Genomic DNA, 27,815 nt, shown 5'->3' with positions numbered 1-27,815 from the left:
GCAGCATTGCAAGTGTGGACATATTCAGAGGAAGTTTGGCTCAGTCTTGCACATAGTTGTCAATGCTACTGTATCAAATAATGTGGTTGTGCTTTATATTTTCCAATATGTGAATGACTGAAACTATTTTGAAACTAATTGAAGATCTTCAAATGAACAGCTGCTTGTGGCATATTACACATATTGAAAACACAAAGCACAACAAATAAGAACAGGCATTAAAATATTTGTCAGAAAAGTTTCGCATTTCAGCAGTGGAAGTGGAAAAGAAAGTCACACATTGCAAACCCAATTTGGCAGGAATCCTGGAAATTAGACAAAAGCAGGAAGAGTGGTACTTCTTCTAATAAATGTTTCTGGTTCGGATACGACACTCTCATGTTTAATAGTTTGTTCAGTACTTATTATGTTACATAATGTACTATTGTTCTGTTCCATTATTGTGTGTTTCTTATACATTGTGCTTCACTACTATAAATAATAAATCATGCAATTTCAAATCTATGTTAGAAAAAATATGGGAAATTTTCCACTTACCTTGATGTATGCTTTCAAAACACTGATGAAGGCTTCACATTCTTCTGGGATAAATAAAGATATACTTTGTTTAGAAATCTTGAAAGTATATGTGAGGCTTGTAAAAGAATCTCCACTGTAAGCCTCATGACTGGTAAAATCAATATTCTAGCACACACTGGAAAATCCAGGCTGGAATGACAGTATTATGAAAGGATAGATTGTTATTCAACATATAGTGAAGATGTTGAGTCGCAGACAGGCACAACAGAAAGACTGCTAAACAAGTAAGCTTCTGAATTAATTGACTTCAGAAGAAGGCCTTTTGTGTAAAAGCTTACTTGTTTAGCAGTCCTTTTGCTGTGCCTGTCTGCTACTCAACATCTTGACTATATGATGAGTAGCAGTTTATTCTTTCCATAATATTCAAATCAAAATTCTAAATTCATATTTTGTTTACTGATCTTGCACCCAACAGCTTGTGGAAGCTGTTCAAAATCACTGGTGTTATCTTTAAAAGATTCACAATCCTACTGTGATCTTCCTGTTTTAATGTATCCAAGAGATGGTTCATTGGTAGCAATGAATAGCTTTTGTATCCACCATCTTTTCCGTTTTCATTTATTTCAGAAGTAAAAGTGAAATTCAGGGCCTGCTTAGGCTCCCTTGTAGTGTGGAGTAGACTCTTGGTTCTGGGGCTGCCCCTGAACAGATTTGAGGCATTGGATCGAGGCAGTCCCACAGTAAAGACCCTCAGCATTGTACTAGGCTTAAAACTCAGAGCATATTCTAAAGCGTTAAAACATTGGAGTAACTTTTCCAGGTGACTTGAATTAGGGTAAGGATTTATATATGTAGTTCTGTATCATTACATCTCTCTATATTGTAATGGTTCTCCAGGCCCCCATTATAACATGAAACAGAGCCATAAAACTTGTACTATTATTGTATTATGGGAGTAAAAAAGCAAATTAATCTTCCCATATCCCTTTCCAATCAAGACAATTTTTCTGATACCTCTCTATGTCATAATAGGGGTAGCGAGAAACAACACAATATAGTGACACTGGACTAGACTGGTTATAATTGTGTTGGATGGAGACCATTTGCAATGCTACCTGAATGTTATCACATTTTACAACATGCTGTGGTCATTCAGTCAGTCTTTATTCAGTCTGACAGTGGATGTAGAAGCTTTCACTATCCTGAATGCCAGTTAATCCTTTCACGTTCGTGGTCATGAGGGGTCACAGCTGAAGTGTTCATGTTTTATTCATTTAAATCACATATTGTTAGCAAAGGATAAAGTTACAAGTGGGAACTGTTTCATAAGGGACTTAATCAGTTTTTTCTTGTTACAGTGTCACTACCTTATTCTGGTAAATACACAGTCAAGGCCAAAAATTCTGGAGGTGAGGCACAATGCATTGCAGACTTTGTTGTTTATCAGCCTGAACCAACTACTGAAGTTGTCAAAAATGTTATATTTGAAGACATCATTCAATCGGAAACACAGGTATGTACAAAATGTCAATTAGTTCTCCTATCTGAGAAATCAGAAAGATAAAGGATAACGCTTAATGAAGTGAAGCTGCTGAAATATCAGGCATTAAAGAAGTTAGCAGTTGTTTGATATAATTCTCACTGTATGCTTCAGTGATTTGGTAATAGTAGTAATGAAATTATACTTCAGCCTGATAAGAAATATTTCTATGCTGTCTTTTATATCAGACTCTCAAAATACCAGCTCTCTCTCTCTTTTCACCTATTTTTTGTTTTTTTCTCTCATATACACACTTACTTTAAAACAGTTCTTTACCAGCAGTGTTTAACAAGGCTGTCAAGACTGAGTGTGTATTATGTGTTGAAATGGATTTCATAAGTGTGCCAAATTCAATATAGGAGGTACTTCATAAGTAGGATTAGAAACACCACAGCACCTACTACCTATCTGACACAGCCAGATAATGTTCTGTAAGCATTTAACAAGTTATTAAACACTTCAGATCAGTGATATAAGGATCGCTGGGACTTAGTCTCATACAATTCCACAACAGCTGCATGCTGTGGCACAGTGCATGATTCAATACTGGCACTGAAAAAGAAGTGTCATCGCATGTTGAGCAAAAGCATAAGCTTGCTTTTTGAAAATACACTTTCCTTCCCTCAAACATAACTGCGAATCGACCTTAACTTTCTATAATAGTTTTAGGTAGAAAGTGACTGATCATCTCGCCTGCATTCCTACTTAAAGAAGACCTACACATATTCAGTTCTTAAAAAAGAGAAACATTTCAAGAAACACTATTGTTCAATAGATCCAACTTCCTAACCCAGAAAATTCACTTAACCAGCAATTTCGATTTTTTCATAAAAGTAATGAAAACTTCTCCTTTTCCAGAAACCTGTCTTCACAGCTGATATTTAGCATTCTTCTTCAAATTTTAAGCATCAATTCACCCTGTTAAACCACACCTTAAAGTCTCCACATGTGACATTGGGAACATTGTTTGTAAATACATCTTAGGCTGACTAAACCACATTGTGGATTAAAAACACTTGACACTGTATGTTTCTTTTCCATTTTGAAAGAGGAAGGAAAGGAAATTATGTACCATATCTTAGCTGTAAGATGTATAGTACATGTTTGTAATTGCTGTTTATGAAATTATTGTTTTTTTGACCAAGCTGTGAGCAGGTGCATTATCATATAGGCACAAGATCCCACCTAGCCCTCCCCCGATTACATCTCATGCAGTACACTCTTCATTGGTATGAATTCATGCTGAGCATAAACATTTGCTAATTTTATTTCCATTAGGTCACTGTCTCAGTCTTTTTTTAATGTTTCGGAATGTACCAAAGAATTTCTGTGTCTGATAAAACTCCTTCTTGAAATCCTAAAACAACTCAGATCATCCACATTTGAGCTTTGAATCACTGCAAATTTTGGGAGAGGGACAAATCTGCAAGTTAAAGTATTTTGGTTATTTTTGTTGAATAACATCCTTTGGAATAAAGTCCTGGAATGACTCATCTTCAAGAAAGAAAGTTTTCATTGCTCAAGATGCTTGGTAAAAATAATAAGTGATGCTCACCCACGATCATCTTGTAGACATCTGTTTAAGGATTTCAGTATAGTAAGGGAAGTTCTGTCCGAATGTAATTACTTTAGGATTGAATGAGAACACTTTTACATGCAGACACCTGTGTCGTTGTATTGCTGCTCAAATGTATGGACACAGGTGTGTGTGTGTGTGTGTGTGTGTGTGTGTTCTCTAGTTCAACAAAGAATTTTTTACTTTGCATTTAATGATAAGTCATGCTGGCAGTTTTCCATTTGGTATGGTTTTCCTGCGAAGAATCACATATTGGAGCAGTTTCTTTCATGTGACAGAGTGTCTAACATTGCTGTTATTCTTGCCTTTTCATTGTCAGAACTTCTTATAGATAACCTTCTTCTACATCCTCTTCATTTGCCAGCATTGTATTTACACAATTCTTGATTTGAAGAGTGTTGACTGAATGACTGGTGTGCATTTTTCATGTGTTTCCATTTGTTCACGGTCACTTCCAGCAAGTAGACAACCTAAATTACCCTGGGTACCTACACAGTGTGCTAGTTGAGGAAAGTCCAAGTCAGTTTTTTTGTTAACTTTTTAATAGTCACATGTTTATGTTTGGATAGATCATGAGGAGAGGAATTAGATTATGGAATAAAAAATATAGGATGCCATTTAAAAAAAATGCATACTACTTGTTCATATCTTCACAACAAACAATTACAAGAAAGCACGCTTCACACACACCATCACTATCTCTGGTACCTTCAGCCAGAATGCCATCTTGTGGAGGGAGCAGAGATGGTTCTGGTATGTCAGTGCCATGGACATGTTTTTTCATAACACCAGGATTGTGAGGTATAGGGACTGGCAGAAACTGAAAAGGTGGAAGTCGTTGTGAAAGGAGGGATGGGATTTGAAGAAAGGAATTTTAAGCACCATTTGAGGAGCAAGATGTGAGACTCGGAATTAGCTTGGGAAAGGAATATTTACCTGAAATGTTGCAGAAAGGTGGAACAGGGGTCCATTGTGACAATGGTGGCAGTGGGGAAATGAGAAATGATGTAGAAAATGGGCAAAGGAAGGCATTACATGGTTGTGAGATGAGCTGGATAACAGAAAAAGACACATAAAAATGCACAAATACATAAACACCCACAAATACAGATAAAGGAGCTCTGACCAGAGCTGTCAGTGATAGCAACAATCATGTGTGCATGAGATGTGCTTGCTTGTGTGTGTGTGTGTGTGTGTGTGTGTGTGTGTGTGTGTGTGTGTGTGTGTGTTTGCCATCATTTAAGGTTACAAGAAAGCCAATCTTGCTGGTTAACAATCCGCAACAACATTTGCTTGATACATTTTTTATTTTAATTCTGGATAAAGAGTTATTGGGAGTTGCCAAGACGGAGACACCTTGTATAACTGCATTTTAGAATTATTTTCTTGTATAAAATTATGTGGAATGTACTTTTTGCCACCTTTGTCTCTTCTTTCCTTGAGAGTGCCTGACACAGAAAAATGTAACTAAGGGGTGTAGGCACGGGATGTTAAATCACATTACAGCTAATTTTTATATGTTTTAAAAGTATTTTAACTTGCCTTACAACTTCGAGCCACAGAAATTGTTTACATTTAATTGTTTAATCACTGTGCATTTTGGTTCAAAGAACTTTGAATCCAAATTTAAATATTGCTTTACATATGTAGCACAATGCTGTTTACAAAAGTTGTTAACAGTTAAAAAAATGGTATGCTGTCAAATTCCCAAATATGTCTGCTCAACTGATGCGAGAATGATTTTGACTTATACGTAAAAAATGGTATATTTTATTCTGATCACATTACTTTTGCTTCCATTTTGGTAATTGTAGTAACCAAGTAATTCACAGAACTGATCCAAGAAACACAAATATGACCGAACAATAACAAAATTAAGCCTTGTGACTCCACATGTAACAAAACCAATCAATCATACAGATGGTGCAACATAAGTGAAACACAGAACAACTGATGTGAGTGGCGAAAGGACATAATGAGGGTGAGTCAGTGCTGCTCGGCACATATATAGGTGCGAGTCACTGGTAGACAGCACACCAGAGACCGTGTAGTGTGCACACTTCCTACAGGCAGCTCCTAGTGGCTGGCCGACACTGATACAGTTGGTAGTCAATTTAAGTAGACACGCACAGCATCTCTAAACTTGGAACATTCTCACTCACATGCATTGGAACATAGTGGCGGAACACACAGAGATATGTGCATGCCCGATGGTGGTGGGCCGTGCGGTGCCGATGACAGTACTGGGGAGGAGAGTGCCACAACCATCTCTGTGTCATCGTCAACAAGCAGGTCCCAGTGCAGAGGAGATGGGGGTTGGACCCGCAGTGACAATGGCTAAGGCGATGATGTCATGGGGTTGGTTTGTGTGGCCCGACCGGAACATAAGGCTGCAGCAGTGGACTGAAGGTTGGAGACAGACTGCTGCCCAGTGGGAAGCTGGAAATCCATGGTGCCACACATGGAGGAGGCAGCCTCCACTGCAGGCGATGACTGGCTCGAGGCGGAGAGTGGTGGGGTGGGCTACGGTGACAGGGGCTGCACCTGCGAACTGGCAGCTGATCAGTGTGGCATGCCACCAGCCCTGTGGTTGTAAGGATGCCACAAAGATGGTGTCCCTGGCAGCAGACAACAGTGGCCAGCAACCAGAGCCTTATGCTCACACTGTTGATCCTGGCACAAAGCGGCTGTACAAACCCAACTGGTAGGTGCGGCACAGGCTGCAGAAGGTGGAGGAGCGTGCATGGCTGCCAGCCATGAAGCAAATTCGCCAGGCTCCACTACTCCATAGGTGTGATGTGATAAGTGCTCGGAAAACAGAGAAGGGCATCATCTGGTCAAGAATGCACAGCAAACTTCTTTATTTGGGATTTGAACATACTTGAACATACACAGTAGTCTTTCCACCTCACCATGTGATTGAGGGTAGACTAGCATGAAGAATGCTGTGATGGGAACAAAACAGTTGAAAGGTGTGAGTAACAAACTGGGGGGAGGGGGTGGGGGGTGGGGGGTATTACTGGAAACTAAGGTACAAGGCAACTCCTCAATAGAAAAATCCCTCAGAAGTGTACAGATTGTGACCCCACGTGATGTCATTACACACCGAAGAATGTAAGGAAACCAGGAAAAAGCATCCACATCCAGAGCCAATAGGAATTCAAGAAGGGACCCAAAAGGTCTATATGAATGCATTCCCAGGGCTGGCCTTGAGAGGGCCAGAGGGACAGAGATGTCTTGGGAGCTGACTGTTGTTGGGCATACTATGCACAAGCCGTGACTAAACAGACAGTTTTGCCATCAATCCCTGGCCAAAAAACACTTATCCCAGCCAACAGTTTAGTGCTCGAAACCCCCCAATGGCCCTGGAGGAGATGGAATAGAACCTCATACCATAACACAGTGGGAATGACTACTCTGTGAGAGAGGTCTTCTGTGGACAACAGAAAAACACCATCAAAAACAGAGAGGCAATACCATAAGGAAAAATATTTGCATAGGAGGTTTGATGCCTGAGCCAGTGGTTTATCTGGATAGGCCTCTTGAACAAACTGAACCAGCTGGCAGAGAACCAAGTTGGCGGCAACGTCAGCTGCTATGCACAAGCTCATAATTGGGAACCCCTTGACCGTGTCTGCTTTTCAGTAATAAGATGGAAGCAAAGTAATTCTTCACAAAGTTGGGATCAGGACCCACAGGAAGGTCGGACATTGCATTCACTTTGGCATGTTTAGATGTAGATCAAAAATGGATTTCATAGTTGTAGTGAGACAAGAACAGTACCCAGTGTTGTAGGCAGTGTGCTGCCTTATCAGGCAAGGAAGTATGAGGGTTAAACAAGGAAACCAAGGTTTTATGGTCAATAGTAAGGTGAAACTTGGAGTCATACAAAAATACATGAAATTTCTGGAGAACATAGACTATATGGTGAGAGCCTGAGAGTAATGCTGCTGGGCTGGAGTGAAAGATTTCAGAGACAAAAGCAACAAGTCATTGAGAGATGTCAGCATATCAGTGTGCTAGACCACACCAAGGCCGTACTGTGAGGTGTCAGTTGCTAAAACTGTGTACCAGTCCACAGAGGACGTAACTAAACAGGGGGCGAAGAGTAGTTTGGATTTCAACATTGGAAAACCACATTCGTAATCCAGGCTTCAGGAAACAGGTACATTCTTGTGTAGCAAAGCATGGAACGTGTCAGTCAATGTGCCATCTCTAGCAGGAATGTATGATAGTAGTCTACCTTATCTTCCCTAGGACGGCCTGAAGCTCCGTTGTGGACAAGGGGTGAGGCATATATGTAACTCATGAGACTTTGAACCCCAAATAAACAGTATAATGTTGAAAAAACTGAGATTTCATGAAGTTACACTGTAAGCCTGCGGACTGTAAGACAGAAAACAAAGAGTACAAATTTTGCAAATGATCTGCTGTGGACGAATCCATGACAGTAGTATAATCCAGATAATTAATGCAACCGAGAACAGGCATAGTTAGTTACTCTAAAAATCATTGGAAAATAGCAGGGGCACTATCTACACCAAAAGGAAGGCACAAATATTTATAGAGACCAAAAGAAGTATTCAAAACTAGAACTCACTGAGAATTTGTCCACAGGAGCCTGCAGATACTCTTCAGACAAATCAATTTTAGAAAAATATCAGCCAGCCAATATTTTCACCAACAGTTCCTCCTGTTGTGAGAGACGATATGTATCCACGGTCAACTGTGCGTTGACAGTAGTACTGAAGTTGCACAGAGGCAAAGCTTCCCTGATGGCTTCTGCATTACAACCAACAGAGACGACCATTCACTAGCCAGGAATAGGTCACGCATGACAATAAAGAGGCTGAGCCATGGATTTCAAAGAAATATGAGCATAAAAATTCAAAGAATGTCCTGTACCTTCCAGCAACAAGTCCAAAAACTCCTCACACAGTGTTTCATATTGAGGATATGGTATGTGATCGGACACAATGTGAATTGCTTTGGTGAAAAAAGTCTCCAAATGACTGAAATGCGTCCATCCTGAACAAATTCTCAACACTGTCTTCAGCAACCACCAGAAATGGAATGGAATGAACCACTGACTTGTAAGAGGCAGATACTGTAAATTCTCCCAATGGCACATTGTTCTGTTTGTTATAAATGACCAGCTTCCGTGTGACTGGTGTCAATGGCAGCGAGCCTAAGCTCGCATAGGTTTGAGAACTCAATAACATAACTGCTGCTCATGTGTTGACCTGTAACTGGAGCACTATGCAAAAAATACTTAACTTGATAAACAACATGGGAGAAGTCACAAGCATTGGAGTCACATAGTTTGCGTCCATGTCCATATCCCGAGCAACCTTCAGCAACGACTCATGGAGGCAGTCTGGCCTTTGTTATGGCAAGCATTACAAATATCTGAGTGTTTAGTGTACACCGAATGTTCCTGCTGGACAAAACAGAAAGAACAAGATGGGAAGAGAGAATATTGACAGTGACACTATGGTGGTCATGGCTACTTGGGCTGCCCTCGGTGTTCTCAGTGCTGCACCCAGATGTTCACCACTGCGAGTCCCAGATGTTTATCACCACCACTGCTGCTTCCTCATGCAAGCTATCTGTCATCCTAGTGGACACATGTTCTGACACTATTGCCGGATCATCCCATGCTTCAGTTTGGTCACGCACTGCCTGAGAAACTACAAAAGATTTTGCTATTTGCAAAACTTCTGCAATGAGGGTTTTCGTAGAGTAAAGCCCTGTGGTGCATGTCCTTGTCTGGAGCTAAACAGATAATTGTGCCATGCACCATAGAGCTGGCATAAGAGTCATCATGGGCATCAGTAACAAACTGACACTTATGGTTGTGGTTGTAAAGTTTGGCTGCCCAGGCTCTGTATGACTGATTTGGTTTGTTGCGGCATCAGTAGAATTCAACTCACATCACTATGACAGGGTGTTTGTTTCCAATGGTAGATGGATGTAAACTGTGCATGTGATCAAAAGTAAGAGGTGCTGAGGAATAGTGCTTTGTGCAAATTTGAGTTTGCCACAACAAATGCCAAAAAATGCTGCTTGAATCTTTTTTCTTTTTTAGCTTCCCAATCCTCAGCTGAATCATCATATTTATGTGATAATGGAATCCGACAAAGTGGTTGTTGCCAAAATAAACTGTTCAGTCAGGGCTGGTAGCATGGTATCCGTAATGACTAAACCTGATGACACCATACTCAAAAACTGCACATGCAGAAACCATTCCAAACTGGTCACCAGTCATGTAATAAACAAGTAAAACATGAAACCAGTCCAAGTAACACGAATATTGCTTTATTTGTAAACCTATGAACAATAATGGATTTAAGCATCACATGACTCCACAAGTGTCAAGACAAAAGAATCATACTCGAGGTGCAACATAAGAGGTACGCAGAACAACTGATGTGAGCAGTACAAACCAAAAGGACATTGTGAGGGCGAGTCAGTACTGCTGCGCACATATATAGGTGTGTGTTGCCTGTAGACAGAGCAGTGGAGACCACGCTGTGTGCACGCTTCTTACAGGCGGCCTCTAGTGGCCATCCTGCATTGATACAGTTGGCGGTTGATTTAAGTACACATGCACTGTGACACTGCACTCGGTGCACTCACACTCACATGCAGTAATAGCAGGATACAGCAGTAATACTCGCCCTGTATGTTGTTGTTGTTGTGAATCGTTGCCTCACTGGTCACTATCATTCCTCTGGTGCATTCATGAAGCAAATGGCATGAGTTGACATGTTAGTAGACTCTTCATGTTACACAGTATAAAACAACCTACATGTAACACTGTCCAACAGCTATCTTCTTGACATGTAAAGAATAGACAGGATGCTCTTCCATTGTTGATATCAATATTTTAAGATTGGCATAGTCTGGGTATTGCTTGTAATTCAGTGAGATCACTGTACAAGTATAAAAATCAACAGTGCTCACTTTTCTTTACAAAAAAATATCTATTTTGTCACACCTTTTATTTCATACAGATTAATGTTATAAGTAGGGCCCAGATGTTTAGACTTTTTGTAAAATAGATTTTAGCTCTTTCTTTTCTTGGAATAGCCCTTTTTAGGTTCAAACAATCCATTTTAGCCTTTTGGAGTCTTTTAATGAGAAATATAATGAACACAAATATCAACATAAGAAATTTTGTAATTTTGGCACATTCTATTTCTTTGTGAAAAATAAACATTTAACTATTTCTTAAATCAGCACTTGAGAAAACACATAAACAATTGAGATATTTACCTGTGCTACTGTTATTTTCTCTTTCTTATATTATTTTAATGAAAACTCTTTCACTGAAAAGTTATTTTCATGTGTCACTTACATAAAAATGTACACTTGAGATGTGTATCTATTTCTTACCACAAACTGAGGCTTAACTCTACATCTAACAAGAAATTTTGTAATACATTTTTGTATTGTGGTACATGGTTAACCACATTTCTACATTCTGTAAAGGGAAGGTTTTTCTATTGTCTCTAAGCACATTTTTGTAGGTTTAGGAAGATCTTTCTATAGTACAAAAGTTCAGTGGTGCATTTATACTATTGCTCATTGTACCCAATACAGTCCACTTTTGAACTCACTTCCCCCAGCCCCCCTTCCCTCTGAATAATGGAAGACACTTTCTTCATATCTGGAATTCCCCAGAAAAATAGTTAGTAAATTAGTGATGCATGCTGTACCCACATTTAATGTTCCCACCATTGGACATCACAAAGGAGGCAGACGAACTGATGTGGATAGCACAATATGAGAGTGCGGAAATCTGCCATGGAGGGAGCACGTGACATGAATTATGGGCACATCTGCTGTTGGAGTGTTTACCTATGGGTGGCAGTAGTCTGGGCAGACCAGTGCTTACTCTGAGTTCGATTATGACGGATCTCACCCAGCATATCATGCAATGTGTTGTGCCGAGTGATCAGCCATTAGCCATCTGTACCAGTTGCATCTTGATTTCTTCCATTGTTCATCTCTGTGTGGATTTGGACTCTGTTTCCCATAGATCGACTTGCACAGTGAGTTTGTTTTTCTGTCATGAGGTTCTGTTCCCCATCTGTTATCAAGCTACCATTGGTCTGTGAAGTATGTGCACTGACTGTGTAGTGAAGCAGTGTTGTCACACCTGTGCAAATATTGAAATGGCAACAAAGCATGTTTTTGTGCATGTTATGCCCCTGTAATTTCTTTCCCCTTTTTCTAGTGTTTACTTGGACCACCATGGACCTGACATTTCTGCATTGCTGACATGAACAATTGTGCACACAGAAGGAGCAGCAACAGCAGCATCAGCAGGTGCAGGTGCTAATAACCCAGAATGTGAATTTCCTTCACACTGTTGCCTTGCTGGTGGGGGGTCAGGTGAATGCTGTTCTGTTTTCTGTGCTGGCCCCATCAGCCCTGATGCCATTTGCTGGTTTTTATGAGTCAGCAGAAAGGGTTGGAGAATTACCTGCATTGGTTCTTGCTGCACTACCAGGTGAGGTGTATCGTCAAGCCAGTGGATAATGCTGCCTTGTTGTTGTCAAGCAGCACAGACGTATACGAAGTTGTCGAAAGCTTGAAACCTTCCACTGAGCCTGATAAAATTCCCTTTGATGAGCTTTTTGGATACTTACACAGTAATTTTGATGTCAAACCCATGTGTTGGTGGTGCAGGTGCAGTGTAACCAAAACCACAAGTGTCCTAGTTGCTGATTTGCAGGGCCTCTTCTGAAAGAGGCATTTCGAGTTTCCCAAATATCATACCTCTTACGTAGACTTGCTGATTCGAGGCATGACTGTCAGGCTGGCTCCTGATCATGAGCTTCAGGCTAGGGCATTAAATTTGTCTGGCTCTTCTTTATTCGACTTTGCACAAATTGCAGAATCAGATGAGCTTACAGCAGTGGTAACGGATATTCTTTCTAATAGCTAGCAGGTGACTCAGTTGTGTGTGGATGATAAACAGCTCCCAGTGCCCCACAGGATACCTCAGGTGGCCTTGCCTCTCACCAGGTTGTCATGTGTTGCCACAGATGACAATTTTCAGTGCAGTGGCACCACATCACTGCTTGTCCCCACCCATTCTGAGCTTGGCAGATTCATGCCACTCGCAGCATCATAATTCCAGCCATTTGTCTTTTTGGATCCTCAGTGTTGGTCTCCTTCTGCTCATTGGGCAAGCCAGTGGTCTTGTCCTGATCATCATTTGATTCATTTTTCTTGCTACTGCCCATGCATGGAGGCCATGTGTGTGCTTCCAGGTCATAGGCGAAGTCCTTTACTTTTAATGATTCGTTCTCCAGACTGCAGTCCTGCAGCCCACTGTTTGAGAACGCCTTGGGCCGAGTAGAAAATTTCAAGGTGCAGTTACTCTTAAGCTGTTGATGGTACCCAAATTTTGTCATCCCTGCCCCATCGCCTTTGCTTAATGCTGAGTTGCAGCATTGGCAGGACCATTTCTTCTGTTTCATAGAGTCAGTGTGCCTCCCCTTTGGTGGTGATACAGAAGCCGAATGACGCCAAGTGTCAGTGATACGTATGCCATTCCTCAGCAGACAGAGTTGTTGAAGTTATTGGGGGTGGGGGGTGGTTTATGATGACAACTGGGTCACAGTCTGCACCCAGTAGAAGCATTTAAGAAACCTTCAGTTGGTTTCTGGCTATATATGGGGCAAAGCCAGTCAAACATTCTTGATTTTGGTGTAGTGTATAAATTTATTTATTGTATCTTTTCATTAAATGTGCAAATTCACATTATTGATTATTCTTACTATAATTCACATTATTGATTATTCTTACTATTAGTTAAAAAAATGTATGTAAAAACCGTACTTTTTGGCAAAAGTCCTCTTCACCCCCTATTTCTTCTGTGAAAGTCCTACTTAGCCCCTTTTAGACATGTGAATACAATTTAACCCTTTTTGAGGTCTGCAAGGATAAAATCTTCAAATCTGGGCTGCAATTACAAGTAATGTTGTACAAACAGACGATTATAATAGTAACAAACACCAATGATGATGTTCCATATCTGCAAATAATTTTTTTGCTGCAATGTATACAGATGAAAAAAGTTTTTAGATTGTTTCTGTTTAAATATGATACATTATATCCATGTGTTATTATTATTGAAATTAGGTGCAGTTGGACCTATCAGATCATGTGAAACTGTCATGTTCCAACCTTCAGAGTATCCAAGTAGTTCTCGTGTGTTCTCCATGGAAATAAGTTCACAGATATGTGAGTGGCTTGAAGATTTTTAAGTAATAGAATCCAGTATGTTGTCCTTGACAGTGGGTATACATAAGAGACAAAGGTATCCTCAGGAGTGCCCCAGGGAAGTGTGACAGGACTGCTGTTGTCAATGTAATGATCATGTGAGAACTGTGGCTGAGAAGGTGAATGATCAACTTGAATTTATTGGGAGAATTTTAGGAAAGAGTGGTTCACCTGCAAAGGAGACAGCATATAGGATTCTGGTGCAACATATTCTTGACTGGGATCTGTAGCAGGTCAGATTGAAGGAAGACTTTGAAGCAATTCAGAATCGGCTGTAGATTTGTTATCAGTGGATTCAAACAACATGCAAGTGTTACGGAGATGCTTCAGGAACTCAAATGAGAATCCTTGGAGGGAAGGTGAAGTTCTTTTCAAGAAACACTATTGAGAAAACTTAGAGAACTGGCATTTAAAGCTGACTGCCAAACGATTCTACTGCTGCCAACATACATCATTGTGTGTAAGTACCATGAAGATAAGATTTGAGGAATTAATGTTCATATGAAGGCATACAGACAGTCGTTTCTCCCTCGCTCTATTTGCAAGCGGAACAGGAAAGGAAATGAGTAGTAGTGCAACGCACCATATGGTGGCTTGCGGAGTTTCTACATAGATAAAGATACTTTTCTTTCTTCAGTCCACTTTATCCCTGATTTGGTGGTGACTTCATACTCTGGCAGTACTTTCCATGTACAAATTTTTTGTTTGTATAGGATTTTATTGAAAATGTTTGGTGGACTGGTGTGAGCCTTTTCTAAACAACATTTGATCTGCTGGATCCAAGGCATGGTTCCACGTTGTTCTGTGCATGTCATAATTTTGTGAGTGAGCATTGTTACTGGGAGTCTGTGGGTATGCTCATAAAATCTAAATATTTCTTTTTCCGATCCTGTCATGAAATTCAAAAATTTTTTAATTATTTTTGGAATTGCAGATTGTATCCATCTTGTTCTGTTGGGACCAAGTCTCATTCATAGAACTTGACGTTCTTCTTTTAGGATATGTGCCAGAGAACCATTTCTGTGGAGTTTAAGCATTTTGTTAGTGTAAAAGACTTCAGGCTTGATAACTGTGTTATAGTCCCTGATTTCTCTGTTTATGGGTGTACATTTTTCTTACAGATTTTACGTTAAGCTCTTTAAAGGTTTTGCATCAAAATTTGCTGTGCATCTTTCTCTCCTCTTGTAGGTTTAAGGATTTTGAGTAAATACCTGTAGAATGTAACTGTCTCGATTTGTCCATAATTTGTGATCACTTTTTGGTTAGAATGTTTTGAGCAGATGCAGTTGGTTTTTTGGAAGGATATTTGTAGTCCAAATCTTTCAGCATGTGCCTTAAGAGCCTCTGTCTGTTTAATTGTTGACATCTCATTGTCTGCTTATGCTGTCAAATTATCTGCTGAAGATAGGCAAGAAATTTATATGAGATATTAAGAGAATAATATCCTTTAAGCCATGCCTCTTCATTCATTGATCCATTGAAAGAAAGGATAAATGTTCAGATGAACAGTGAGTTATAACTATATTATGATAAGGCCATTGCTATGTTAACAAAGACCGAAAACACTGTTGACCAGGTGCTGTTTTTGCAGGTGTGTCTAGAATTCTTAAGTCAGATGGACAGAAATATTTGGAAAGACAAGGCCAAATTATGCTCCTAAAATCTTATTTTTTATAGACAGCTTTGTCTTAGTTATTTTAAAGCTTTATAAGTTACTTGTGCTGCACCTGAAGATGTGTCACCAGAGCTCAAAATACACAGTGATTATGTAAATAAACCAAAATGAAATTCACGACTTCCAAGTTCTCAAGTGAATTAAAATACATTTACAACATTTGAAAGCACAATACTGATAAACTGAAAAAAAGCAGTATGCCACTTGTTATTTTTCACATTCAGATGTATATAAATTTACATGTTTTTATTAAATATGAACATTGTTTTCTAATCATGTCTGTTCTTTCTTTTTTTTTATTTTTACTGAATTAGAAGCAGACACATCTGCAGTCTTCCACAAGCAAAGTCATATCAGAGAATGTAACTCCAGTCCAGCAAATAAAGAGACTAGTTGATACATCTTCTGGCTTAGTGCCAGGGACACAGTCTTTTGTTTCAGAATCTCTGTCATTAACAGAGCATAAAAGGAGTGAAAAACATGTTTCTGTAAAAATTGATCGTTCATCTTCACCATCATTTCAGAAAGTTTCCTTGGAGGAAACAAAAACAACTACTGCACCTGTAGAAACCCATATTTCTGTCACAGTAGTAGATGGAAAATCAGATCAACAAGTACGTGGAACCACTCATGAGTATACAGTGCCCATTACTCTTGAAGAAAAATCACGTGTTCCTCCTGCAACTATCCCAGAAAAGAAAGGGGGTGCCTTTGCTTGTGCTGAGGATAAGCCAAAGTCCACCCTTGAAAAAGTCACTGGGGAGCCTGTGCAACCTCAGCCAACAAAAAAGCCTGAATCAGAAAAATTTGTGGCAACTGAGACAACTGTTTCTTCAACCGAGATAGAAAAATCTGTAAGTGTGACTGAAACTGCTTTGACTGATAAGAAAACAGAAGAAACAGGGATAGAAGATGCTCCTATAAGCAAGAAAAGTGCATTTGACTTTTTTGTTTCCAAACTGAAGGACAATGAAGAACAGCCTATAAAACCAAAACAGCCAGCAAAAGAGGATGAACTACCAACAAGGGGTACTGTAAAGGATGCAGTAAAATCATTTTCTGACTTAGAGAAGAAAGAGGAGGCCTATTCTGTTCCAATTAAGGAAGTGACTGATAAGCAGAAGTTCACAGAAAGTCAGATTCAGCATATAGAACTGCCAACATCGACATACGAGTCACTAAAAAAATCCGAATTTCAGTCGGAGAAAGTGGTAAGCTCTACATTTTCTGTGAAACATATTACATCATCTGACAGTTTTGATCTAATACCTGAGCCACCACCTGAAATAGGATACATCCCGAAGACAGAGACATCTAAAAAAGCCAAAGAAGATGTGACAACAAGAGTAAGGAAGTTGGAAGAAGGCCACAGAATCCTTTCTGATGTAGAGATCCCAGCAGGTGGTGTAAAAATATTCCCAACCCCAAATAAAGAGAGTGAGAGGAAAGAACAAGAAATTCAAGCCACAAAGCCTGTACCTTCATGGCCACCAGCTGAACATGAAAAGATTACTAGCGACCAGAAGAAATCTACTATGAAGGAAGTTCAAGAAGAGGTCTGTGTTCAGAAAAAAGTTGTCAAGCCAGGTCTTGTGGATTCATCTCAGCCATCCAGAAAGCAGGAGCCAAAGAAGGAAATACCCAGTTCACAACCTCATGTTACTATATCACCATGGATATCAAGAAAAACATCAGAGCTCCCACAGTCTGAGGTTTTGCCATCTGCTCACTTGTCTTCTGTTCCAAAATATGAATCTTCCCTTACTAAAATTTCGAGTTCCGAAAGTACACAGAAGATATCATCATTAATAACAGAAAATATCCTACCAACTGCAAGGCCCGTGAGTCCAAAACCATCGGCAGAAGGAATTGCCATGGAGAAGTTGTGGACACCACATAAACAACCAGAGCCTGACACAATTATTATCAGACCATCCTCAGCTGGACCTCATCTGGCTGAAAGAGCAACCTCACCCAAACCATCAATGGAAGGGATAGCAATGGACAAATTATGGGCCCACAAACATCCTGATGCAGCTCTAAAAAAGTCATGGCCTCCACCACCAACCACAGAGGACAAACCTATAATTCCTTGGGTTTCGAAAGGTAGTACTGAGAAGCAATGGCCTCCACCACAAACTACTATGGTTTCTGAAAAAGTGGAGACAAAAACTCAAAAAACAGAATCAAGTGAGTGCAAAATTATAAATTCAAATCAACCTGTTATGACAGCCCCAACCAAACAACAACCTACAGAAGATATAGTTAAAACAACCAAGGATATGTATACCAAAAGTGCATTTCAGCCAGTTCAAACACCAGACTATGTGAAACATTATATTGCTGAGACAAAGGTTCACCACTCATCAGCTATGGATAAAAGTGAAACTCATGTAAGAGATGTCACAAAAATTGATATTAAATCAGAACAGAAAGAAGAAGTGACTAAATATGCAACTGGGTTACAATCTGATACTAAAACACAGAAGGAACCATCCCCACCAGTAGTCGAAGAAAACATTCTGAAACCATCTGAAGTAAAAAAAACTTGGCCCCCTGGTTTCAAAGAAGATTTTGAAATGAAAGCTCCTCCTAAAAGAAAATCTGTACCAAACAAAGAAGTATCAAGACCAACATCGATGCATGAGACTGCTGTTGAACCATTACTCGAACCTGGACCTCCACCTGAAATTGGATTTGCTCGTCCACCTCCACTGGAAAGAAGACAGTCATATGTAGAAACAATTGAAAAGGATTTGGAAAAAGATCTAGAAAAAGAACCTACTAGACATCTTGCTGGTGCTGTGAGAACAATTCCACCTCCTCCTCAGAAAGAAAGATCACTCCCTCCACAGTTACACCCTAAACAAAAAGTAGATGGACAACAAGATACTTCAAAAATTTCTATATTGTCTGCAGACAAATGTAAATTTGCGGCTGAGTCTAAAACGTTTGAGAGGTTTCCAGATCTTGAACCATTTCCATTTAAACCTGATGCACCAAAACCAAAACAAAAGCTTCCACCACCACCAAAGCCTTCTAAATTTGTGAAAGGTGAATTTGGAGGAAGTGATTATGAGAGTGATTTTGAGTCTACACACATTCCCCCAAAATGGCGCCCATACGAGAGTGACACAGAGGATATTCAATATCGTAGGGTCAAGCCACCAGTGATCTCATCGCTCCCAAAGAGACCGAAGTCAACTGAACCTGAACCACCTCCTCCATCAATATTTGATAAACCACCACAATTTCAAGGACCACCTAGACCTGATGTAAAAGTTATCAGGGACATGAAAATAGAAAGTGTTAGCAAAACAGAATCAAAAATTGAAACTAAAATTGAGAAACAAAGTAAAATTGTTTCTGCAGAAACAAGAAAGATTTCCCCTCCACCTCTGAGACAAGGATCCCCACCAGTCTTTGTTCAAGCAGTTCTTCCTCCAGAACACCAAGAAATGAAACCTACTGTTGATTCCAAGAAACCTGAACAAAAACCTGACTCCCCAAAATCGAAAACTAAAATGATACGCACAGAATTCAGAGAGAGTGGGTACATGGCTGACACAGATGAGCCAAGACAATTGAATCAAATTTCTCAAAAGTCCAGTAGTATGAAACAGGAAGAATTCAGTAAAACAAGTATTTCGCAAACAACTTTAATAACAGAGAAAATATCAGTTCAGAACAAACAATTGTTGCAACAACAAAAACTTGTCTCTTCAGAAAAACCAAGTCATCTAAGACATCATTCTTCTGTAAGAGCCCATCACAGACATTCAGAGCATAAGGCTGAGAAGAAAACTACAACAGATACATCTTCCAAGCAAGATAAGGTGTGATGTGTGTTTAATGTAACACCCATGTTCACATCCTTAATAACACCACTAAAACAATTTATTCTAGTAAGCATGTTCTGTAGAAGCATTGTGTTAGTTTTTGTTGAATGTAATCACACTTACTTTACTAGAGGTAGTTGATAATATGTATGCTCTACATTTTTGTTTATTAACATTCTGGATTTATTGCAGGACTTGCACTGTATGCTGCCTCCGTATTTTGCCTAATGTAGATACATGTTTTTGAATTGTTTTTTTAACTACATAAGTTAGTGTGTATCTGATCATAATTTTGTATAGACAGTTTTAACATGATAGGTACTACTTTCAATCAATTTTTAAAACTAATACATTTTTACCCTGGAGATAGAGGTATTCTAAAATTCTATCCTATTTGCAGGAAATATCATCTACAGTGGTCACGAAAGAGCTGCCAGCTGGTCTTCAACAAACATCCAGAGATGACAGAGATTCAAGTTTGGAACCTTTTCCTTTCAAACCAGAGGCTCCTCGTACTGTGTCAAAGCGAGTTCCTAAAGCTCCTCCACCTCCAAGTCCTTCAAAGTTTGTTAAGGGTGAATTCCGTGAAAGTGATTACGAGAGTGACTATGAGGGCAGAATCCCTGCTAAGTGGCGTCCAGCTGATTCTGATGCCGAAGAACCCACGTATCGTCCTGTCAGACCTATACTAACCCCGCGTGCCAGCTCTCGTGCCTCTGCAGGTGGACGTACACCAACACCTCCAACTGAATTTGATAACCCTCCAGAAACTGGGGGACCACCAAGACCAAAATTTGAGCCTATAGAAAAACTAAATCAATCTATCAAATCTGACAAAACTTCTAAGTCATCAGAAAAAGTTCAAGTGATATTTAAACCAAAACCAGTGACACCCAAAACTGTGGCGCCAATGGAAGTGATTACTGCAACACCTGCTGTAAAAACTACTGAACGTGTTGTACTGGAACCAGGGTCCCCTCCTGAGATAGGTTACATTCCACCGCCCAGAACTGGGCAAAAAGTGAGTAAGTCAATCTTCCAGAATGCAACTCAAACTGAAACTTCCAAGGTTATGAACTTTGCTGAAGAGACAGAGACCAGTCGGCGTGTTATGAGCTTGCAACAAACCACGAGAGTGATAAAATTTGGTGAAGATGACAGAAAAAAGCCTGAACCCAAATTAGAACCTTTCCCTTTCAGGCCAGATCCAGAAAGGCCCAGGCGTAGCAGTGCTCCTCCTCCCCCTAAACCTAAAAAGTTTTTTCCTGGTGAATTTCGTGAAAGTGATTATGAAAGTGACTACGAGGGTCGCATTAAACCAAAATGGACACCAGCAAACAGTGATACCGATGAACCAAAGTATCGTAGGGTGAGGCCTCCACAAGTGACACGATCTGTGAGTGTCCCGAGTAAATCATTGACTCAAGTTCCAACACCAATGGAATTTGACACTCAGCATCCATATATTCCATCACCATCTGAGTCTCCGTGCTCAACACTGGAAAGACAGTCAAAAACTAGTGCACAAAAACTTCAGTTTGAAACAGAGCAAAGAAGATTAAGGAGAGTGGAAGAAATGAAAAAAAGATTTAGTGTAACTCCACCATCTACTACAACTGTGAAGAGGACAACCAGCCTCCAAGATCTTGGTGTTGAGCCAGGAGAACCACCAGAATATGGCTTTATTAGCCCAAGCACCGCTACCAGTAAGTTTTACAAAAATCACAGTAATTACTCTCTCAGTAATATCTTTAATGTGAACAGCACTTCACAATGTTTCTAATACTTAGCTGTTGGTAATTTGAAGTTTCTCTAAATGATCACTCATATCATTTGTTCATTACTATTCTTATTGTTGTAGTTAATTATTTCAAGTGTATATGTACCACAACAATAGTTAATGCCATAATTTTTTATGGGCCATATGGTAAGCAATTTAATTCTGCTACACTCTTTACTGTATTTTTTGTCTACATTCACTTATTGATGACAATTTAAATATGTGATATGCAATTTTCTCCTTGTGTTACAAGTTTCATTTGTGACAATTAAAACATGCAATTGACTTGTCATTAAAAGGTAGGTGTGTGTGTTTGTGTTTGGGGCTGGGGAGGGGGGGGGCTGGGTGAGTGGCTGGGAGTATGCATGAGTGCCTGTGTACGTGGGTATGTGGGCACGCATGTATGCATTCACAAGCATGTACTACTACATGTTAGAGGAAGTTCCTGCATGCAGACGTGTCAACTTTTCTTAAAATCTTACAATGTCTCGGTTGCTTGTCATACAGCTGAGCACAAGAAATATTAGTCTCTGTTTTTAATTTTATTTTCTTTAATGTCAAACATGTTTATTATCTGAGAGTGATTCAGATTCCCCACTCACGCTGAGTAACGATAGGGAGAACACAACAGATAGTTGGGCCCCAGTGAAAGCAGTGGCTTGCACCCACGTGAGGCATGGCAAGCACATAAGGTGGCACCAGTCTTGGACACTAAATACCGCAGCCTGGCTAATATTAGCCAGTTTCCCATTAGTCAATGAGTCCTTTGGTTATACCCCATTTGGCAGTAAAGTTTTAACCTTCCTGATTCATGTTTGTGATCTGGATTGCTCCCTGGATTCTTGTATATGCTGAAGAAAACTTTACGATGCTCTGTACTTACCGTCATTTATCTCCAGAACCGCTTGTTTTGTTCTGCCAGTCTCTGTGTGACCACCAGTATAAGTTATCATAAAACAGTGTTCTGCCTGAGTAGAGGAGGACAGAAGAGTATGGAAATGAAGAATATACCAGCTAATCCATGCAACAGTTGCCCAGAATGCACAGAGAAGCCATCAAGTGCATAGGCCGAGCCTCACAAGTGGCCAACATCCAGTTTGTATTGAGTCTTTCTCTTGCAGCAGGTATAGTGTAAATGTAATGACCCTGTGACAGCAGGGGAACACACATTTAAAAGTGTATTGAAATCTTCGAGCTTTTGGAACCAGTGGCTCCTTATTCTGGTAAAAGAATTGAAGGGGAAGGAAGAGGGATGAAGGAAAAGAACTGGTGACTTTTAGGAAATGGGAAGAGTTTGTGTTCTATCCAGTTACATTATATATCTTCAAATATTGTTTATTTTTGTTGCTATGTAATGATCCTGCTTCTATCTTTGGTATTTCTGTGGTTTCTACAGCGCTTCATCTTGTGTTGCTGGTTATTGTACGGGTCACAAACTGTTAGCAAATTGGCCACCTCATGTTAACCTGATGCAAACAGTGGTTAGTGCCTAATGTGGCATAGCTCCACCAAATGGATACAGGCTCCATGAATTCAATATCTGAGTCCATGGAACACAAGTCTTGTGGCCAGCAAACAGACTGAACAATGCTTTTGAATTCTTTTCCATTTACGCTCAACATCTTCATCCTCATCACTGAATATTTAATGCAATTTGTATCTTGTCACTGTAGCAAGCAAAAATATCTTCCTACCTTTCTTCACATTCCTTGTAAAACCTGTAAGCATAGTTGCTATCACATCCTTATGATCACTGACACCTCCCTCTACCTTAACTGATTCAAGAAGTTCAGATCTGCTTGTAGCTATTGCCAGTCTACATTTTATGTAGTATTAAAGTCTGGTCTTCTGCTGTTGTTAATTATTTTGCTGTGCAAGCTGCATAACTAATCTACTTTTTTCAGTATCACATTTTCTACTCTAAATCCCCCAGCAGCACTTGATTTAATTCAGCTACATTCCATTACTTTTGTTTTACATTTATTTACGTTCAGCTACAACCAGTTTTCAAGACACTGTCCATACTTTTCAACTTTGGTATCTATGGCAGAGTTATAGTGCCATTGGTTAACCTTTGGATTTTTATTTCTTCCCTCTGAACTTTAATTACTTTTCATAACTTCTCTTTGAATAACATGGGGAATAGGCTACAGTGCTGTCATAGTATCTCCTCAACCACTCTCTTTGTTTCATGTCTTTCAAGGTTGTAAGTAAAAACTTATGCTGGGTACAGAATGGTGATGGGATGAGAGGACGTCTTGGAGAGTTGATTCTCGCATCTAGAACTCAAAAAACCTGGCATTTGGTGAGATAATCAAAGTCAACCCCAGGTATAGCAGACTCTAAAATCTCTTGAGTCACACTGTAGAGCAGACTAAGCAGCATTGTGCTTGATGTCCCCAAGATAGACCATTGATTTACTTTTGTTAACATGTTCTACTCTGGGAAGAAGGTAGAGCTGGCAGAGGCTGCAAGTAAGATGGGGCTGGACGTTTTAGCTGTTAGCGACATTCGGGTAAGGGGTGAGAAAGAAGAGGAAGTGGGAGAAGATAAGGTCTACCTGTCAGGAGTCAAATCAGGAATAGCACAATGGGGTGTAGGGCTTTACATCAGGAAAGAAATGGAACCCAGTGTAGTTGCAATAAGGTATGTAAACGAATGACTGATGTGGATAGATTTGACAGTGTCTAGCAAGAAAATTAGGATTGTGTCGGTATATTCGCATTGTGAAGGGACAGATCAAGATAAGATGGATAGTTTTTATGAGGCACTCAGTGATGTAGTTGTTAGAGTAAAGGATAAGGACAGTGTTCTGCTCATGGGTGATTTTAACGCCAGGATTGGAAATCGAACAGTTGGGTATGAAAAGGTTATGGGTAAATTTGGAGAGGATATGGAGGTCAACAGGAACGGGAAACAACTCTTGGATTTCTGTGCCAGTATGGGCTTCGTAATCACAGACTCCTTTTTTAAACATAAGAACATTCACCGATATACTTGGGAAGGCAGAGGAACCAGATCTGTCATTGACTATATAATAACAGATCAGGAATTCAGGAAGGCTGTGAGGGACACACGTGTATTCAGGGGATTCTTTGATGACAATGATCATTATTTAATCTGCAGTGAAATTGGGATTGTGAGGCTGAAAGTGCAGGTGGTCAGGTACATATGTAGGAGGATAAGAGTGGAGAAACTTCAGGATAAGGAAATCAGGCACAAGTATATAACAGCGATCTCAGAAAGGTACCAGTTAGTTGAATGTAGTCAATTACAGTCATTGGAAAAGGAATGGACAAGGTACAGGGACACAGTACTAGAAGTGGCTAAAGAATGTCTTGGAACAGTAGCGTGTAAAAGTCGGATGAAGCAAACAGCTTGGTGGAATGACACAGTCAAGGCAGCCTGCTAAAGGAAAAAAGAAGGCGTATCAAAAATGGCTACATACTAGAACTCAGGTAGACAGAGAAAGTTATGTTGAAGAAAGAAACAAAGCCAAACAGATGATTGCAGCATCCAAGAAGAAATCTTGGGAAGACTTTGGAAACAGGTTGGAGACTATGGGTCAAGCTGCTGGAAAACCATTCTGGAGTGTAATTAGCAATCTTCGAAAGGGAGGTAAGAAGGAAATGACAAGTATTTTGGACAGGTCAGGAAAACTGCTGGTGGATCCTGTGGATGCCTTGGGCAGATGGAGGGAATATTTTGAAGAGTTGCTCAATGTAGGTGAAAATACGATCAGCAGTGTTTCAAATTTCGAGATAGAATGGGATAGGAATGATGATGGAAATAGGATCACATTTGAGGAAGTGGAGAAAATGGTCAATAGATTGCAGTGCAATAAAGCAGCTGGGGTGGATGAAATTAAGTCAGAACTCGTCAAATACAGTGGAATGGCAGGTCTTAAATGGCTACACAGGATAATTGAAATGGCCTGAGAGTCGGGACAGGTTCCATCAGACTGGACAAAAGTAGTAATCACACCAGTCTTTAAACATGGAAACAGAAAAGATTGTAACAACTACAGAGGTATCTCTTTAATCAGCGTTGTGGGTAAAATCTTCTCAGGTATTGTTGAAAGGAAAGTGCGAGTATTAGTTGAGGACCAATTGGATGAAAATCAGTGTGGGTTTAGGCCTCTTAGAGGTTGTCAGAACCAGATCTTTAGCATACGGCAAATAATGGAGAAGAGTTATGAGTGGAACAGGGAATTGTATCTATGCTTTATAGATCTAGAAAAGTCATATGACCTGGTTCCTAGGAGGAAGTTATTGTCTGTTCTACGAGATTATGGAATAGGAGGCAAACTTTTGCAAGCAATTAAAGGTCTTTACATGGATAATCAGGCAGCAGTTAGAGTTGATGGTAAATTGAGTTCATGGTTCAGAGTAGTTTCAGGGGTAAGACGAGGCTGCAACCTGTCTCCACTGTTGTTCATATTATTTATGGATCATATGTGTGAAACCAATAGACTGGCTAGGTGAGATTAAGATATGTGAACACAAAATAAGCAGTCTTGCATATGCGGATGACTTAGTTGTGATGGCAGATTCGATTGAAAGTTTGCAAAGTAATATTTCAGAGCTAGATCAGAAATGTAAGGACTATGGTATGAAGATTAGCATCTCCAAAACGAACGTAATGTCAGTGGGAAAGAAATATAAACGGATTGAGTGCCAAATAGCAGGAACAAAGTTAGAACAGGTGGATGGTTTCAAGTACTTAGGATGCATATTCTCACAGGGTGGTAACATAGTGAAAGAACTGGAAGCAAGGTGTAGCAAAGCTAATGCAGTGAGCACTCAGCTACGATCTACTCTCTTCTGCAAGAAGGAAGTCAGTACCAAGACTAAGTTATCTGTGCACTGTTCAATCTTTCGACCAACTTTGTTGTATGGGAGCGCAAGCTGGGTGGATTCAGGTTACCTTATCAACAAGGTTGAGGTTAAGGATATGAAAGTAGCTAGGATGTTTGCAGGTACTAGTAGATGGGAACAATGGCAGGAGGGTGTCCACAATGAGGAAATCAAATAAAAACTGGGAATGAACTTTATAGATGTAGCAGTCAGGATGAACAGACTTAGATGGTGGGGTCATGTTACACGCATGGGAGAAGCAAGGTTACCCAAGAGACTCAGCAGTAGAGGGTAGGAGGAGTCGGGGCAGACCAAGGAGAAGGTACCTGGATTCGGTTAAGAATGATTTTGAAGTAATAGGTTTAACACCAGAGGAGGCACCAATGTTAGCACTGAATAGGGGATCGTGGAGGAATTTTATAAAGGGGCTATGCTCCAGACTGAACGCTGAAAGGCATAATCAGTCTTAAATGATGATGATGATGATGATGATGATGATGATGATGATGATGATGACAATGATGTTCTGTCCAGTCTCTCCAGGTTACTTGTATAATTTCTTCACCAAGAAAGTTGACAAAACACTTACGCTGTTGTGGAGAAGTGGAGTTTAAAATAGCTGAGAGGTTGTTTCGAAAAGTCATGGTCAATTTTCTTTCCTGTCCTTATCATGTTTGAGCTTTATCTCTGAAAATATCATCATTGATTGAAAATTTAACCGTATTATTTTTTTCCTATATTCCTGCCAGTTTTATTGTCATTGTCACCAGGTACAAAGGCAAGAAATGAAGTCTTGTTAGCTGGTAAATGAATGGTGTAGTTTTTTGAGTGGCCTTGACGTATGAATTTCCTGTGGAGGGCTGCAGTAAATGGTATTAGGCAGGCATATAGAACAGGCTGTACAATGAGAGTGGCTGCAAGGGTAGGATCTTTCGGATAGGAATGGCCTCGGGGGATGTCATGATGTTTGAGAATATATTTTGAAAGTAAAGAAGATGTCACAAGGTAGATCTAGGCAGATCTGGTTAGTTTGTGGAGGATATTGGTTAAGAGTGATCTTTTCTGGACTTGGGAAAGTCATAGACTTGACAGAGTAATTGATTCAGCTGTTCATGGCCTTGTTGGAACTGGGAAACTTAGAACTGAGTTATTAGGAAGTAGGAAATTTTCTTCTAAAATTTGAGTGGGGAATGGGTGTGAGGGGAGCACTGCTTGGGAGAGTCAGTAAGGAGAGGAAACTGTGCAAGAGTTATTGGTGTAAGTTTTTAGGAATGTTGTGTTCAAATAGGTTTGTTTATTAGTATGACCTGTGTACTTCTGAAGGGCAACTGGCAAAGATGTGGAAAATATCTTATGTGTCACAAAGGTTTCTAGGCATGCTTTAGAACTCTAGTGATTTATTTTGTTTGTTGAAATGATTACCACTACACTGAGTGCCCTGCTTCACTCTTTCACACTATTAATTAAAGCATTTATTCCAAAGTTCTCCTCAAAATAGGAAGTAGCAATAATTATACACTAGTAGGAGATCTTCATCTGTAAAAAATTACCTCCTTTCTTCACCTGTGGCAGTGTCCAATGGAGTGGTATTGAGATTGCACCAAGGTTTTTAGTGCTGAAATTCACTTTTTGTGTATCAGAATTTTCGAACAGAGATAGATGCTTACTCATCTTGAAACACTATGTATGGTTTTGTAATTTTGTTGGAACATTGCAGCAATGAATTACAGT

General features: G+C 39.9%; 1 protein-coding gene across 1 annotated transcript in view; it reads left to right on the top strand.

The window, feature by feature from the left end:
* LOC126267900 (uncharacterized) overlaps nucleotides 1-27,815 on the top strand; it is a 1,063,720-nt gene that overhangs the window by 1,004,891 nt on the left and 31,014 nt on the right. Inside the window, exons 48-50 of the mRNA XM_049973211.1 lie at nucleotides 1,878-2,032; nucleotides 15,924-19,445; nucleotides 19,849-21,154. Of these exons, the coding sequence (XP_049829168.1) occupies nucleotides 1,878-2,032; nucleotides 15,924-19,445; nucleotides 19,849-21,154 (4,983 nt within the window). The remainder of the gene's footprint in view (nucleotides 1-1,877; nucleotides 2,033-15,923; nucleotides 19,446-19,848; nucleotides 21,155-27,815) is intronic.

This window comes from Schistocerca gregaria, chromosome 4 (assembly GCF_023897955.1).
Source record: "Schistocerca gregaria isolate iqSchGreg1 chromosome 4, iqSchGreg1.2, whole genome shotgun sequence".
Classification (NCBI taxonomy): Eukaryota; Metazoa; Arthropoda; class Insecta; order Orthoptera; family Acrididae; genus Schistocerca; species Schistocerca gregaria.
This window is presented reverse-complemented; position numbering and strand designations above follow the sequence as displayed.